The following is a 13,156-nucleotide window of genomic DNA, read 5'->3' as shown; positions in this document are numbered from 1 at the left end:
ATTATAACATTATAAATGATTCAGACAGTGTTCCTGGTTACATAACTGTCCTTGGTGCCTGTTTCTGCGGGGCAGCTGCAGGGTTCTGGGGCTGTTTGGCTGTGTTGTGGGCCGGTGGCATGGGCATGTGTGTGTGAGGGGAGGGGGTAGGGGGAGTGCTGGGGGATACAGTGACAGTCTAAACTGGGGTACTGGATCCGTGCCACAGTGGTATCTGAGCTACAGAACTAACTGGATGGGCAGGAGGCGCACACAGCACATATCGCACGTCAGTCAGCGTGACCTTTGAGTTTTATCGATGGGGGGTTGACGGTAGTGGGGAGTAAAACAGAGTTTCTACATACTTTTATTCTGCTACAAGTCCTTGAAGGTAATTAACAGCTTCTGCAATAATGTCTATATTAGTGCAGAAACTATAATATGAAGATATTTTCAAGACAGAGCTTCAATTTGTGCAATTTACTTTACATCTTACATAAGATAAGATAAGGTAAGATAATCCTTTATTAGTCCCACAGTGGGAAAATTTGCAGTGCTACAACAGCAAAGTGGACAGTACAAAGAAAACTGCAAAATATCAATATCGAATACTTAAAAAAAGATAAATAATAGATAATATTAATATAATATGTAAATTTAAAAATAGCAGCAGATAAGTGATATTGCACAGATGCTGTGTGTTGATTATTGCACGTGGGTTTTACTTTATAGTGATCATTAACTGAATCTTACAGTTTGCTTACTGATAACACAGTAATACTAATGATTATACTACTAATAATAAACAACTATATCTAGGCTATACAGCACTTTTCAGTGCTTTACAAAAAAATTAAAAAACAGACGAAGCAGAAGTAAAAACAATGAAATAAATAAAATCAAATAAATATGAACAAAACATCACAAATAAAAACCTCAAACATTTCCAAAAGCTTTCACATAGGTTTAAAGAAGAGATTTAAAAGGAGCTAGAGGCAGAGCGCTCCATAGTGTGGAGGTTCAACCTCAGTCACAAACTATGACCTAGGAGTAACCAGCAGGCCTCCATCCGCAGATCTCAGTGGTCAAGAGGTCACAGAGTGAAAGTATTTAGGAGCGAGGCCATATAAAGCCAAAACAGTGAGCAATAAAATTCTTAAAGTCAGTTTGAAATCTAAGAGGGAGCCAGTGTAGGGAGGTGAGGACAGGGCTGATGTGGTCTTGCCTTTTGTGCTGGTAATGATCGAGCAGCAGCGTTTTGTAATAAGGAGACACAGCAGCAGGAGCCCCAGCTGATACCTGAGGAAATAAAAATTAAAAAAAAAAATTAGATATTTATATTTTAATATATTTATAATTATATTATGTCTATAAGTTAACAGAACATTAGTTGAAGGGCAGTAGTTTTCCATTATCACGTGACTGCTTTCTGTTTCTTTCTTCTCTTTTGCGACTGCTCACCAACAATCAATAATTGTTATTATCAAAGGCAAACTCAATGTAGAAAGTCAGGCCTAGCAGTAGCAGCAACTCTGTGATGCAAGAGGCCTGTCAACTCATTCCTGCTTGTTATATTATCGTTGGTTAAGTTGAATGTCCATGGTGCAGGTCAAAACGACACTCAGGCCACCGGGAAATGTGCCGGTTCTCCTGACATGCTTTCTGCCACTGAAAGCATGTGTGCAGAAATATCAACAGGCTTAGAACAAAACTGTGGTGCACCAAAACAGAGCACTGAGTATTGAAACGATCACCTGGACGGTTGGAAGCGGGTGGTGCCATAGTGAATTTCATTGGCCCTTTTTAGCCTTGTATGTTTGTGTTGTAGCTTCAGGCTTCCTGTTTTCATGTCATGAGTTCTGTCATAAATGATGCTGCCTTTATCTCTATACACAACTTGAAATACAAGCTCTGTCTTTTAGTTGCTTTCTCCAACCAACTTTTCCTAGTACTAGTATGAACGCTGAACACTGCAGCTCCCACCACAATGAAAATCAAAACTTTCTCCCGTATAACACACAATGAAAAGTGTTTACTGTGTGTTATATTTTCTCTAAGTTTCTGTAAGTTCATAAATATATAAATATTTACAATTACTCTCTTAAAAAACAAAAAGCCTGAGCTGTTATGAGACATGAAATCTGTCTAACATGAAACATCTGACCTCCAGGTCTCTGTTGTGTTGTGGGGAAACCTGGATCTGATGTGAGCCTGCTGTTTGCGTCACTGTGTCTCTCAGCTCCACCCCTCGATTTCTACTCTGTCACATGTGTGTGTGATTTAATATCTGTCTGCGGGTATATTATTGAGGTCTATCACATTACTGCTGGTGTGTAATAAAGCTGGCACTTGTACAGTGCCAGTTTTATAAAAGCTAGATCTGAGTATGAGTGTAACCTCCTGTGAGCCCAGAGTTGACTAATAACCATTTACACTGCATACTAAGCAATAATATCCTAAAAGACGTCATGACATTGAGTATCGTTTACACACACACACACGCACACACGCACACGCGCACACACACACACACACACACACACGCGCACACACGCACACACGCAAACACGCACACACGCACACACACACTCCAGTGTATGGACTTTGTGTTTTCCTTCCTCTGACTTGCCAAATCAATTGTATCACCACATGAAATTTCACACAGGGAGCAGTAACACGGATCTTAAACTCACACTTGCAGACACCTTAGCAAATTGGTAGGAGAGAGGGCCACGGCTCAATGAAATTCAGTCTGTAATCTTGACTATTACTATGATGTAATCTAAGACGAAGTGGTTATTTTATATTCAAGTTCTTCTGCTTCATCAACTCAGTACAAGACATGTGCATGCATGTCTATAGTCCGAACCATCAGAGCTGCTTCGAGCAGGCTGAGGGTGAAAGGTTGGGCCGGGCAGCTGCAGCTGTTGCCCTGTCTCTCGTCTCGAGTGTTGTGTGATGTTCGTTCTTGCCTTTTAGAAACTCACCCGGGCACAGATGACCCCCTGTGACCAATGAGATGAGGGAACCCCAAGCCCAGTCAGCCAATAGGGACAGAGGTCTGGGTATAAATGCTTATGTCCGTCACCTGGAGGAGTTGGGCAACCCCTACATTTGGTGGACAGGATCTGATCCCGGGATCTGTTACCTCTTTCTTTTTCTTTTCTCCTAAGCAGGTAAAAAAGCAAAAACAACAAATATCTGTCAGACAGATTCCTCCATTGGTGGACTCTGGAGCTTTGAAAACCTTTTCTCTTCTTGGATTCCTCTGAAGTTTTGCACATTTCTTCCTGATATGGAAACTACTAAAACCTACTTTGATCATTCTTCTGAGTGCACTTCATAGCCTGAAACCTAGATTTTTTTTTTGTTTTTTGAAAGACTTGACGCTGTGTTTTTCTTGGATGTGGGTACCACTTGTCTGCTGATACAGGGATAGTTGAGAGTATGGCAGTGTAGTGTCACTGAAACAGTTGTGACTATCTATCAGCTGCTGCTGACACCAGCAGGGCAGGCTCGAGGTGTCTGTGAATAGTTTAGGAGTGCTTGATTTGGTCATGGAACTTGTGGAGCCATCCACAAGGCATACGAGCTTTGACCTTTCAGTGTACCAGGTGTCATCACTCATCTGCACCTTGAGCAACTGACGAAACTGAGCTTTGACCTCTGTCTGACAGAAGGAGAGCTCAACCTGGAAATAGACACAGAAAGACGGCTGGTGGTTAGTAAATCTATTCCCGACCCCACATGTCTATTCTGACTGGTTTTGCAGCTGCAGCTCTGTTGGCTCCTGCTTTGCATTTAAACATTTGTGTCTAAGTGCAAAGTAATTTGACTTTAGTTACTGGATCATTAAGACAGAACTGAATGAGTGCTGGAGTGGAAATATACAGAAATATTTTTCCTTCTTTAAGAGGCTTTCTCAGTTCACTTAAAACTTCAAGGATTAAATAGTATTGAGTATAGAAAAATTACTAAATTAACCACTTGCATTTTTGAGCATTAGTATGTTTTATAGTTATTTTCAGTATTACAAACATAAGGTAATTTAAAAGTTTATTGCGTGTCGTACAAAAGTCACCATGCTACACTTTGTATTGGACAGTTGTCCGGCCACTAAGTTAGGGTTATTCTGAGAGGGAACAGAGTGACAGCGGAGAGAAAGTCAGACATCATAATGAGCTGGAGACTGTAGCTCGCTGCAGAGATGGGAGGGTGCAGGTCAAAGGGAGGGGAGGGGGTGAGGGGGAGTGGCAGGGGGCAGCACAGTCAGACTATTAATAATATTGGCTGTGAAGGGGGAGGGTGCAGGTGCTGAGGCACTAAGAGGCAGGAAACACTGGAGAGAAGCATATAGAGAGGAGAGAGAGAGAGTGAAAGAAAGAGAAAGAAAGAAAGAGAGAATGAGAAGGTGTCTCCTCTTCACCAGAAGACTCGTAGACACAGCCCTTGAAAAACTTGGAGAAATACCAGACAAGAAATATGGTATTCATCAGATCACTGTGTTGTGTTTCAGGTTGTTTTGTTACATTAATGCAACAAATAAACTTTAATTAAGGTTTCACAAAAACAATAGTAAAACTACAAAATCCCTTTTTCAGGTCTGCTTCTATAATATTCATCTGACTGAACACAAGAATGACTTAATACTGCCTGGCCCTGTGTACAATTACTACAAAGTATCACAACCAATGCAGATTGTGAGAAATAACCTCCTGTCCTCTCTTTGTTGTCTCCTCTCAGACGGAGTAAGAATTGCAGCCATGGCAAAGAACTGCCACAACGACTACAAGATGAAGTTCTCCCTGGACGATGAGTTCCCTGATCTGTCCCTGCACAACAACCACATGGCCAAGGTACAAATCCTGCTCTGATGTTGTCTGTTCATGGCCACACACCCAAAACACACAGGCACGTGTCAGTGTGATCCCAGGACCCGCCCAGATTACTCTGACACTGTGCTTCGAAGCAAAGCAAATCAAAAATATACCTCAGAATAGACAAGTCACTTGAAGCATTTTTTAGCTGCTCTTGGAACCCCCTACACTTTGTGAGTGTTAAAGTCATGTGACTGTATAATCACCGACCTGCACTGTGTGTCATTTGCTGTAGGTGCTGACCAAGGACATCTACGGCAAGCTCAGGAGCAAGTCCACCCCCAGCGGCTTCACAGTGGATGACGTCATCCAGACCGGTGTTGACAACCCTGGTAAGAACGAACGAGTCGTCAGCCAGGGTTTCAGGAGGCATGAATTAACTCAAGCAAACACTGTATCATTATGTTATGTTTATAGAAAGGCCTCTAAATCCAACTCTGCTAGCATCTGTTTATCACTACAGTAAAGGTGACACCATCTTCCTCATCCTCCCTCTTGTTCCCAAGGCCACCCCTTCATCATGACCGTGGGCTGCGTTGCTGGTGATGAGGAGTCCTACGAGGTCTTCAAGGATCTGCTGGACCCCATCATCTCCGACCGTCATGGCGGATACAAACCCACCGACAAGCATAAGACCGACCTGAACTTCGAGAACCTGAAGGTGAGGAGAGAAGACATGCATGATGGGATTGTTTAAAGGAAAGGAAATTGGCCATTGACAGCCTTTAATTTATTGACTGTCTAAAATAAACTACTGTTAAGGATATATCACTTCAAGGTTAAGTTTACCATTGGCCATTCACCCAAAATACTCTTACAGTACATTCTTTAAATTATTTTTTTTGAGGCAAAAAGCTTTAATATATCCTACTAACATATGATCACAACTTAGTGAAGTAAATCATCTATCCACTCAACACACTTGCTTTACTGGGCCTATAATTTCTACAGAAACTGGGAGATTTTTTTGTGTGCTTTTTGATTCAAATCACTGTAAGACTGGAACAAACCTAAAATGTATTTGTTCTTGTTTTTGATTGTAATTACCTTCAGTTTTAGTTTATAGGTAGACACAGTACTTTGACTGTGTTATTTTGTCTGGTCTTATTATTCCAGTTCTTTATGTATTTATTTCTGTTTTAATGTCTGTTCAAAACGAGACGGCACATCTCCCGTGGGCAATATTCAATTATATTATATATTCAATATTCAAATTAAAAACTGAAATATGTGAACTTTTATAAAACCACCCATGGGTGAGGCAAGTTTGTTTGTAAACAAGAGTGTAAAACAATGGCTACAACACAGTAATAATGTGTCTGTTGTGTGCCATCGCTCAGGGTGGTGATGACCTGGACCCCAACTACGTGCTGTCCAGCCGTGTCCGTACCGGCCGCAGCATCAAGGGATTCACCCTGCCCCCCCACAACAGCCGTGGAGAGCGCAGAGCCATTGAGAAGCTGTCCATTGAGGGTGAGTATCAAACTATTGACACTAATACCACTCTAACTGAAGAACACACACATTAGTGACAGAAACTGACTCCTCTCCCCCGTCCTTCCTCTCAGCTCTGGCCAGCCTGGAGGGTGAGTTCAAGGGAAAGTACTACCCCCTTGATGGTATGACCGACGCTGAGCAGGAGCAGCTGATCGCTGATCACTTCCTGTTTGACAAGCCCGTGTCCCCCCTGCTGACCTGCGCTGGTATGGCCCGTGACTGGCCCGACGGCAGAGGCATCTGGTGAGAAGCACAGACACACAGAACAGAAATGAAATAGAAAATCTGATTACTAATCAGACTAGATGCTGAAAAGATGGTCAAGGATGTGCCATAATCAACTATAAAATCAGACTCGGTTGGCCGACACAATTATTCACAATCAAACAAGCAAAACACAAACAACCTCCTCTGAGTTAAAATCTCCCATATGGTCTTCCCAAGCCAACCTTTAAAACTTTCACCATCTGTCGCTGTCTCCCACGGCCCTGATATGACAGTCCTCATTATTCCTGTTTTCAAACATCTGTTTAATTGTGTCATGAATACTACAGCTCACTACCCCACCCCCACCGTAAGTGGGGTGTCATCTTGTATATCCCCCACTGTGCAGCTCAGTGGGTCACATAACTCACATTTGCACACTTAATGTTTTGACACATATCATTCAGTTTCTGTGCATCACATTTTTACCAAAATTGCAAAACTTTTTTTGCTGAATGTAAACTGAGTGTGAAACTGAGCTGGACTTTCTTGCTCCAGGCACAATGACCACAAGACCTTCCTTGTCTGGGTGAACGAGGAAGATCACCTGCGTGTCATCTCCATGCAGAAGGGAGGCAACATGAAGGAGGTCTTCAAGCGCTTCTGCACTGGCCTGCAGAAGGTAGCACACATAAACATCCATGCATGCTTTCACATAATCATATAGTTATGCAAACACTTGAGCACGATTCAACTAGGAATGTGGGTACAAGAGTTAAAGCCAGGTCACGAATTTTGTGGTTGCTTTCTCAGAACCTTGTTTGCATGATGTTTAATTTTGTCATTAATAAAAGACAGATCTAGTTAGCACTTAGTGACATCCACATAGTTATATTTGAACTGTGATGCATTTCTCATTTCACTTTCCTCTTTGCTGGTCAGATTGAGGCTATCTTCAAGAAGCACAACCACGGATTCATGTGGAACGAGCATCTGGGCTACATCCTGACCTGCCCCTCCAACCTGGGAACTGGCCTGCGTGGTGGCGTGCACGTCAAGCTGGCCAAGCTCAGCACACATCCCAAGTTCGAGGAGATCCTGACCAGGCTGCGTCTGCAGAAGCGTGGCACAGGTACTGAATTCAAAACTATATCAAGGACCAGTCTCAAAGCTAGTGACAGATTGGCATTTTCAGAGGAGCTTAGAGAAACTGCTACCATAGCTAACAGGCTAACTTGGAGTTTCTGGTGAAAACATTAACAGAAAGTATATGGCAACCAATAGGTGTCCATGTGTTGTTCAAAAACATTAGACACCTTACCCACAGGCTAACTCAGACCTAAGACCAATGTTACCATGGTAACAATCAGTGACATCTGCACTGAGCAGTAGCATCCAACAAGAAAAAGTCCAAGCAAACATCCTTGTAACATTTTCTGCTGCGGTTGAATGTGATTTCTCGGTCAGCCATTTTTTTGTGTAGAAAAAAGTCTTAATTTACCCAGAATTCATTGTACCACAGTCCATTTTAAGGTAGTCAAGAACTAAACTGCTTTGTGCAACGGATGAATTAAGACGTATATCTATGAGCCATGTTTTCCCTTTTTTTGTTATTGGATGCTACTGCTCAGCGCGGGTGTCACTGACTGTTACCATGGTAATAATAATAATTTATTTGTGTAGCACCTTTCTTACAAAAAATGTAGCACAAAGTGCCTTAAAACAAAGAAATGACAGGCACCAAGTGTTTCACATGAAAAGAGATAAAATGAACATAAGAAATAAAAAACATTAAAATGACATGGAACGATAATAAAATAATAGATTATTAAAATGAAATAAGTGATTACATAGAAGGCCTTAAATCAGTAAGACATAAAAACTTATAGAAGGCATTTAAGACAAGAGCTGAGCAGTGTATTTACATTGTTTCTAGGCCACAGTACATTTCTCCTCTTACTGCTGCTCCTGACGGTGGATTTATTCTTCTCCCCCTTTCTCCTCCAGGTGGTGTGGACACAGCCTCCGTGGGTGGTGTGTTCGACATCTCCAACGCTGACCGTCTGGGCTCCTCCGAGGTGGACCAGGTCCAGCTGGTGGTTGACGGTGTCAAGCTGATGGTTGAGATGGAGAAGAAGCTGGAGAAGGGAGAGTCCATTGATGGCATGATCCCCGCCCAGAAGTAAACTGAACAGACAACCAATGACTGAATGACTGTCTGTGTTTGTTTTTTTTATATTACAAAAAAATGAACGGGTAGCCTTGTTGTAAAGTTATCTTACTGGTCTTAGCCAACTGGCTACTTTCTGCTTACTTCGTTCCGTCAAAAGGACGCTCCACTTTTCTCTCTGCTCTTTTCTTCCTTTCTTACTTCTGTTAACTTTACTCATCTTTTCCTTTCCTGCCTTTTCTTCTGCTCCTCTTTCTAAGCTCATGTCACTTTAATCATCGCTCTCCCCATCTTCTCTGTAACATCCTGGGATCAATCCATGCATAGTCTGGTCATGGCTATGTATACACACCAAAATAAATTTTTTTTTGGTTGCAAAATATAACTGGACAATTAAAATATGCCCCATGTAACAATCAAACCTTCTGTCTCTGTTTTCTTTATGGGAAATACACAGAGTACTCAGTAACATACAGTACGTTAACAATATTAAACACCATCGTTAAATATTAATATTAGTTTTGACTGGACACACGACATCAAATCCATTAAGTCCATTTCTGAGAAAAAAATAGACATCCAATATTAAAGAGGTTGAAAGTCTTTATTTTTGTGTCACACATTATTTCCTAGGAGACATGCAGGATTGCAGGTCGATCATTTCCGTAATTTCAGCCCATAAGTTAAGTTTTGTTGATAACAGTGACAGCTTCAAACACACTATACAACAGAACTGTAGCCTTAAAGCATGGCCCTAACTGTATCTAGAGAACAGGTTCAGAGAGTGAGGCCCAGTTGTACACAAAAAAAAAGAAAAAAAAAAAGAAGAAATTGCTAAAACTAGCCCTAAATCACAGCTTCACATTTTCAGACAGTGGTGGACACGTGCTGCAGCTGAAATCTCCCATGGAACAGATAAACATGTCGACCTTACAGCCGAAAAGATCACAAACCTGCTGTAATGTCCAACTTCTCCATTTCCATATCAGTGTTTTGTTAGATGCTGAAGGAACAAGTTATAATTGCTTGGCTTTAAAGAGTTACAATATAAGTACAACAACCTTTTGATTTTGGAGTCGTCAGTGTTAAAGCAGCAACACATGATGGATGAGTCTTGTTGATTTGCTCTGTGATGAGCAGCAAATTGTTTTTATGCCTCTGCCCAGTGACAGCATGTTGTCAGGTTGTCCGTCCATCCCATTCTCGTGAACGCAATAGTTCAAGAAAACCTTGAGGGGATTTCTTCAAATTTGGTACAAACATTCACCTGGACTCAAAGGGAAACTGATTAGAATTTGGTGGTGAAAGGACATCATCACTGTGACCTCAAAAAACATGTTTTTGGACTTAACTCAAAAATGTATACACTAAAGACAGAAATCTAACACAAATTTAACAGGATGAAGTGATGACATTTTATATTGAAAAGGTCAACTTCACTGTGACATCATCAGACTTTGACCATTATTCAGTGCTGTCACTCAGGAACAGAGGGAGAGATTGTGACCATATTTCCTGCAACAAGATTGTTTGGCGGAGGCATCGTTGAAAAAGAAAAGGTAATTCAAGGTCACATTTGTCCGACACCACTGCCTCATGACTGCACGTCACAAGCTTTTAAATTATACACTGGTTTGATGAAGCAGGAGTTTCATTGGTTAACAGTCATACACCTCTTACAGCAATAATGGGATCTGATTGGTTCAACAGTCATACACCTCTCGTCTGATTGGTCAACTGAGGGACAAATCTACAGTTTACATATCAAGTGTTGCTGAGGTTAAAAACACAAAACAAATGTGATATTGGGCGAAAGAAAATCTGACAAAACTTTGAGGAGACAAATTCCCATTTAGAATTTTTCAGAAATTTGGTAATTTTCTATCCATTTCCTTGATATGAGTGTGGCATCAGTGGAATCAAATGGCACCTCTGCCTGGAAACCTTAAGTGAATGATGCTAAGAAACCATTGTGGGTAGGTACATGTAAGTAAAAGAAAGAAAGGCATTCAGAGTGTCAATTATTCACCTCAGTAGGCCTTAAATGTATCAAACAATGTGTTTTTTAACAATTTAATAAAAGAAAAAAAGCAGATGAATTAAAAACTCTGGCAGAACAGTACAATGTGATCCCAGCTAAAAAGAAAAAAAAGTGCTCAACGAATTTTAATAATAAATCAGAAATATAAAAAATGAAAAAAATAAATCAAAACAAGGAGCCCTATTAAGTCTTACACAATGCTTTGTCAAGTCTTAATTCTTGGCTTTGTGGCTGTATTGCACTACACTTGAGGAAAGCGAAGGCATCCTGACAGTTATATCCCAGGTGCTACCAGAGTAACTACTGCACATCAGTGAACCCTCCATATACTCTAAACCAGCTGAGCTACAGTAACTGTGTGTGTGTGTGTGTGTGTGTGTGTGTGTGTGTGTGTGTGTGTGTGTGTGTGTGTGTGTGTGTGTGTGGGGTGGGGGTTTAGAAGAAGAGATCAAATTATAATGAACAAACAAAAATATATACTGTCTTCACTAAACAGAAATCTGTGGCTGTTTAACGTTTGACCAAATACCAACAAGAAAAGTCTTTATCATCATGTTGGATCAGGTTTTTGAGTTATATCTGCACTAACCTAGCAGGAAGAGGATTAAAAATTAGCTTTTTTTGTTGTTTCTGTATCATACAGTGTTAAATTACCATTACACGAGATAAAAACTAGGATGCCATACTATTTGACTTGTAATCTAATGCAGCAGATGTACAGTATTTGCTCAGAAAATTAGATTTTTTAGCATTTGTGGCACAGATTCGATATGTGCTGAGGAAAATTTAATTTTCTTATGGGTGAAAATGTAGTTTAATTTATGTAGTTTAGTTAAATGTTGACTTGATTTACTTGAGCTGATGTTAGTCAAATAGGATATTAGTCTCTGATTGGCTGAAAAAAAACTTCTTTTCTAATGTACATAAACTAAAGCTCCTGAGTGGAGACTTTTAGATGCAATAATATGAAGTGGCTCTTGTTGCTTGTGTACATCCAACTCCAGATAAGAAACTACAAATCCGGCCACGACATTCTGTTGCGACATAAAATTAAAATTCTACTTTGCGCTTTAAACCAACAAAATATAATTTTTAATTTTTTGAAAGGACTTTGCTTGTTGAGAAAGGTGGTGAGGAGCAGAAGTTGAGTATCTGTAAGGAGCAGAGCCTGAGCTCAAACCAGGTTCTCAAGGTCAACATTTCAGCTTGAGTCCTGTGTTATGAGGCAGCTTTGCTCACCTGCCAGAGAAGACAACATCTTACCAGAAATGGTGCAAACAAACATCAAAATCCCAACTGAGCAATAAAATGGGCTTTGTCAATGGATGGGCAGAGAGGCTGTGGTGCTTCATTCAGTCTGTCACAAGTGTCTGCATTTCTGCATGTCTCCCTCTGGAGGCCGGAGGTCAGACTGCGCCCTCACTCCTTAAATATGTGACGTCTGCTTCAGAGGACGACAACAGATGTCAAAGTTCTGCCCATTTTAAAAGCATTAAAGAAAGAAAATAAACTTAATACACAAAAAAATTAAAACATTTCTTTAAATAGCAGCTCTTTAAAAAGGAATGATGACAATTATGGTACAACAGGAATAACAATGACAACAACAACAACAACAAATTATCAGTCTCCATCATTCTCAGCAACACCATCCTTATCAACATCAAATATGAAATCATGAAAAAAAAAAAAAAAGTTTAACCCCATGGGCTCACATAATGTGGGGGTGGTGCCGCGTTTTAAGCAGGAGTCGTGGGTCACTGACAGCTCCAAGGTCAAGGGTCATCATAAGTCTGCCGATGGCGGTCTATCCGTGTCTGTGCATCCATTTGTCTGGCTGTGATTGGTGGCATCAGAGGAAGAGGGTCTTTGGCGGAGGCGAGGCATCGCTAGCCACATCAAATGAGGTGGAGCCCAGGGAGGAAGAGGAGGAGGGGTGGTGTCTGCCTCATTGTTCCTCCTCCTTCTCATCCTTCCTTGTTAATTAACCTGTCCTGTCCGTCATCGACCTGCCCCGCCTCCTGTCGATCTCAGAGCTCCAGCTCCTTGGACACTTTGGTGGCGATGTCTCTAAAGGCTAACGGTGCCCCCCACAGGCGCTTGAACTTCACACCGCTGCTCTGGCCCAGCCCGCTGGGCAGCTGGCAGACCTCGGCCTCGAAAGCCACCCGGGCGCCGGCTGCTCCGTGGGTGCAGGACAGGAGGAAAGGCCCGGCCAGATGGACCTGGCAGCCACAGCCCTGCGCCGCTTCGCGCAGCGCTAGCACCACCTCGGCCGGGTCGCGAGGGCTCCGCACCCTCACATCCCAGCCGCATCGGGGGGTCCGGGGCTCGGCCGCTTTCTGATGCCCAGATAGATGGCGACTGGAAGAGGGGAGAGGAAGGGAA

At 41.8% G+C, this 13,156-nt stretch overlaps 2 protein-coding genes across 5 annotated transcripts in view; one reads left to right on the top strand and one right to left on the bottom strand.

The window, feature by feature from the left end:
* The first annotated feature begins 3,012 nt into the window (after positions 1 to 3,012).
* Positions 3,013 to 9,148, top strand: ckmb (creatine kinase, muscle b). The gene is made up of 9 exons (XM_056373450.1): positions 3,013 to 3,155; positions 4,723 to 4,835; positions 5,092 to 5,188; positions 5,363 to 5,517; positions 6,197 to 6,329; positions 6,425 to 6,596; positions 7,116 to 7,239; positions 7,500 to 7,689; positions 8,565 to 9,148. Exons 2-9 carry the CDS (start codon positions 4,743 to 4,745, stop codon positions 8,741 to 8,743), a joined length of 1,143 nt encoding a protein of 380 aa, XP_056229425.1. The 5' UTR covers positions 3,013 to 3,155; positions 4,723 to 4,742; the 3' UTR covers positions 8,744 to 9,148.
* Positions 8,909 to 13,156, bottom strand: part of mark4b (MAP/microtubule affinity-regulating kinase 4b) — a 56,787-nt gene continuing 52,539 nt past the window's right edge. For 2 of the 4 annotated variants that reach the window (XM_056373446.1, XM_056373447.1), the window contains one exon: positions 8,909 to 13,132. In XM_056373446.1, coding sequence (XP_056229421.1) covers positions 12,799 to 13,132 — 334 coding nt within the window. In that variant the 3' untranslated portion in view covers positions 8,909 to 12,798. The remainder of the gene's footprint in view (positions 13,133 to 13,156) is intronic. The other 2 variants (XM_056373448.1, XM_056373449.1) reach the window with 2 other exon arrangements.

The sequence above is a fragment of the Seriola aureovittata genome, chromosome 4, assembly GCF_021018895.1.
Source record: "Seriola aureovittata isolate HTS-2021-v1 ecotype China chromosome 4, ASM2101889v1, whole genome shotgun sequence".
NCBI classification, from domain to species: domain Eukaryota; kingdom Metazoa; phylum Chordata; class Actinopteri; order Carangiformes; family Carangidae; genus Seriola; species Seriola aureovittata.
This window is presented reverse-complemented; position numbering and strand designations above follow the sequence as displayed.

Bases quoted from the DNA above. Each gene is read 5' to 3' on its own strand.
- ckmb (XM_056373450.1), top strand. From the start codon at position 4,743: ATGGCAAAGAACTGCCACAACGACTACAAGATGAAGTTCTCCCTGGAC. The intron at 5,518-6,196 runs GTGAGGAGAGAA...GCCATCGCTCAG, and splicing joins TGAACTTCGAGAACCTGAAG to GGTGGTGATGACCTGGACCC. The intron at 7,690-8,564 runs GTACTGAATTCA...TTTCTCCTCCAG, and splicing joins TCTGCAGAAGCGTGGCACAG to GTGGTGTGGACACAGCCTCC.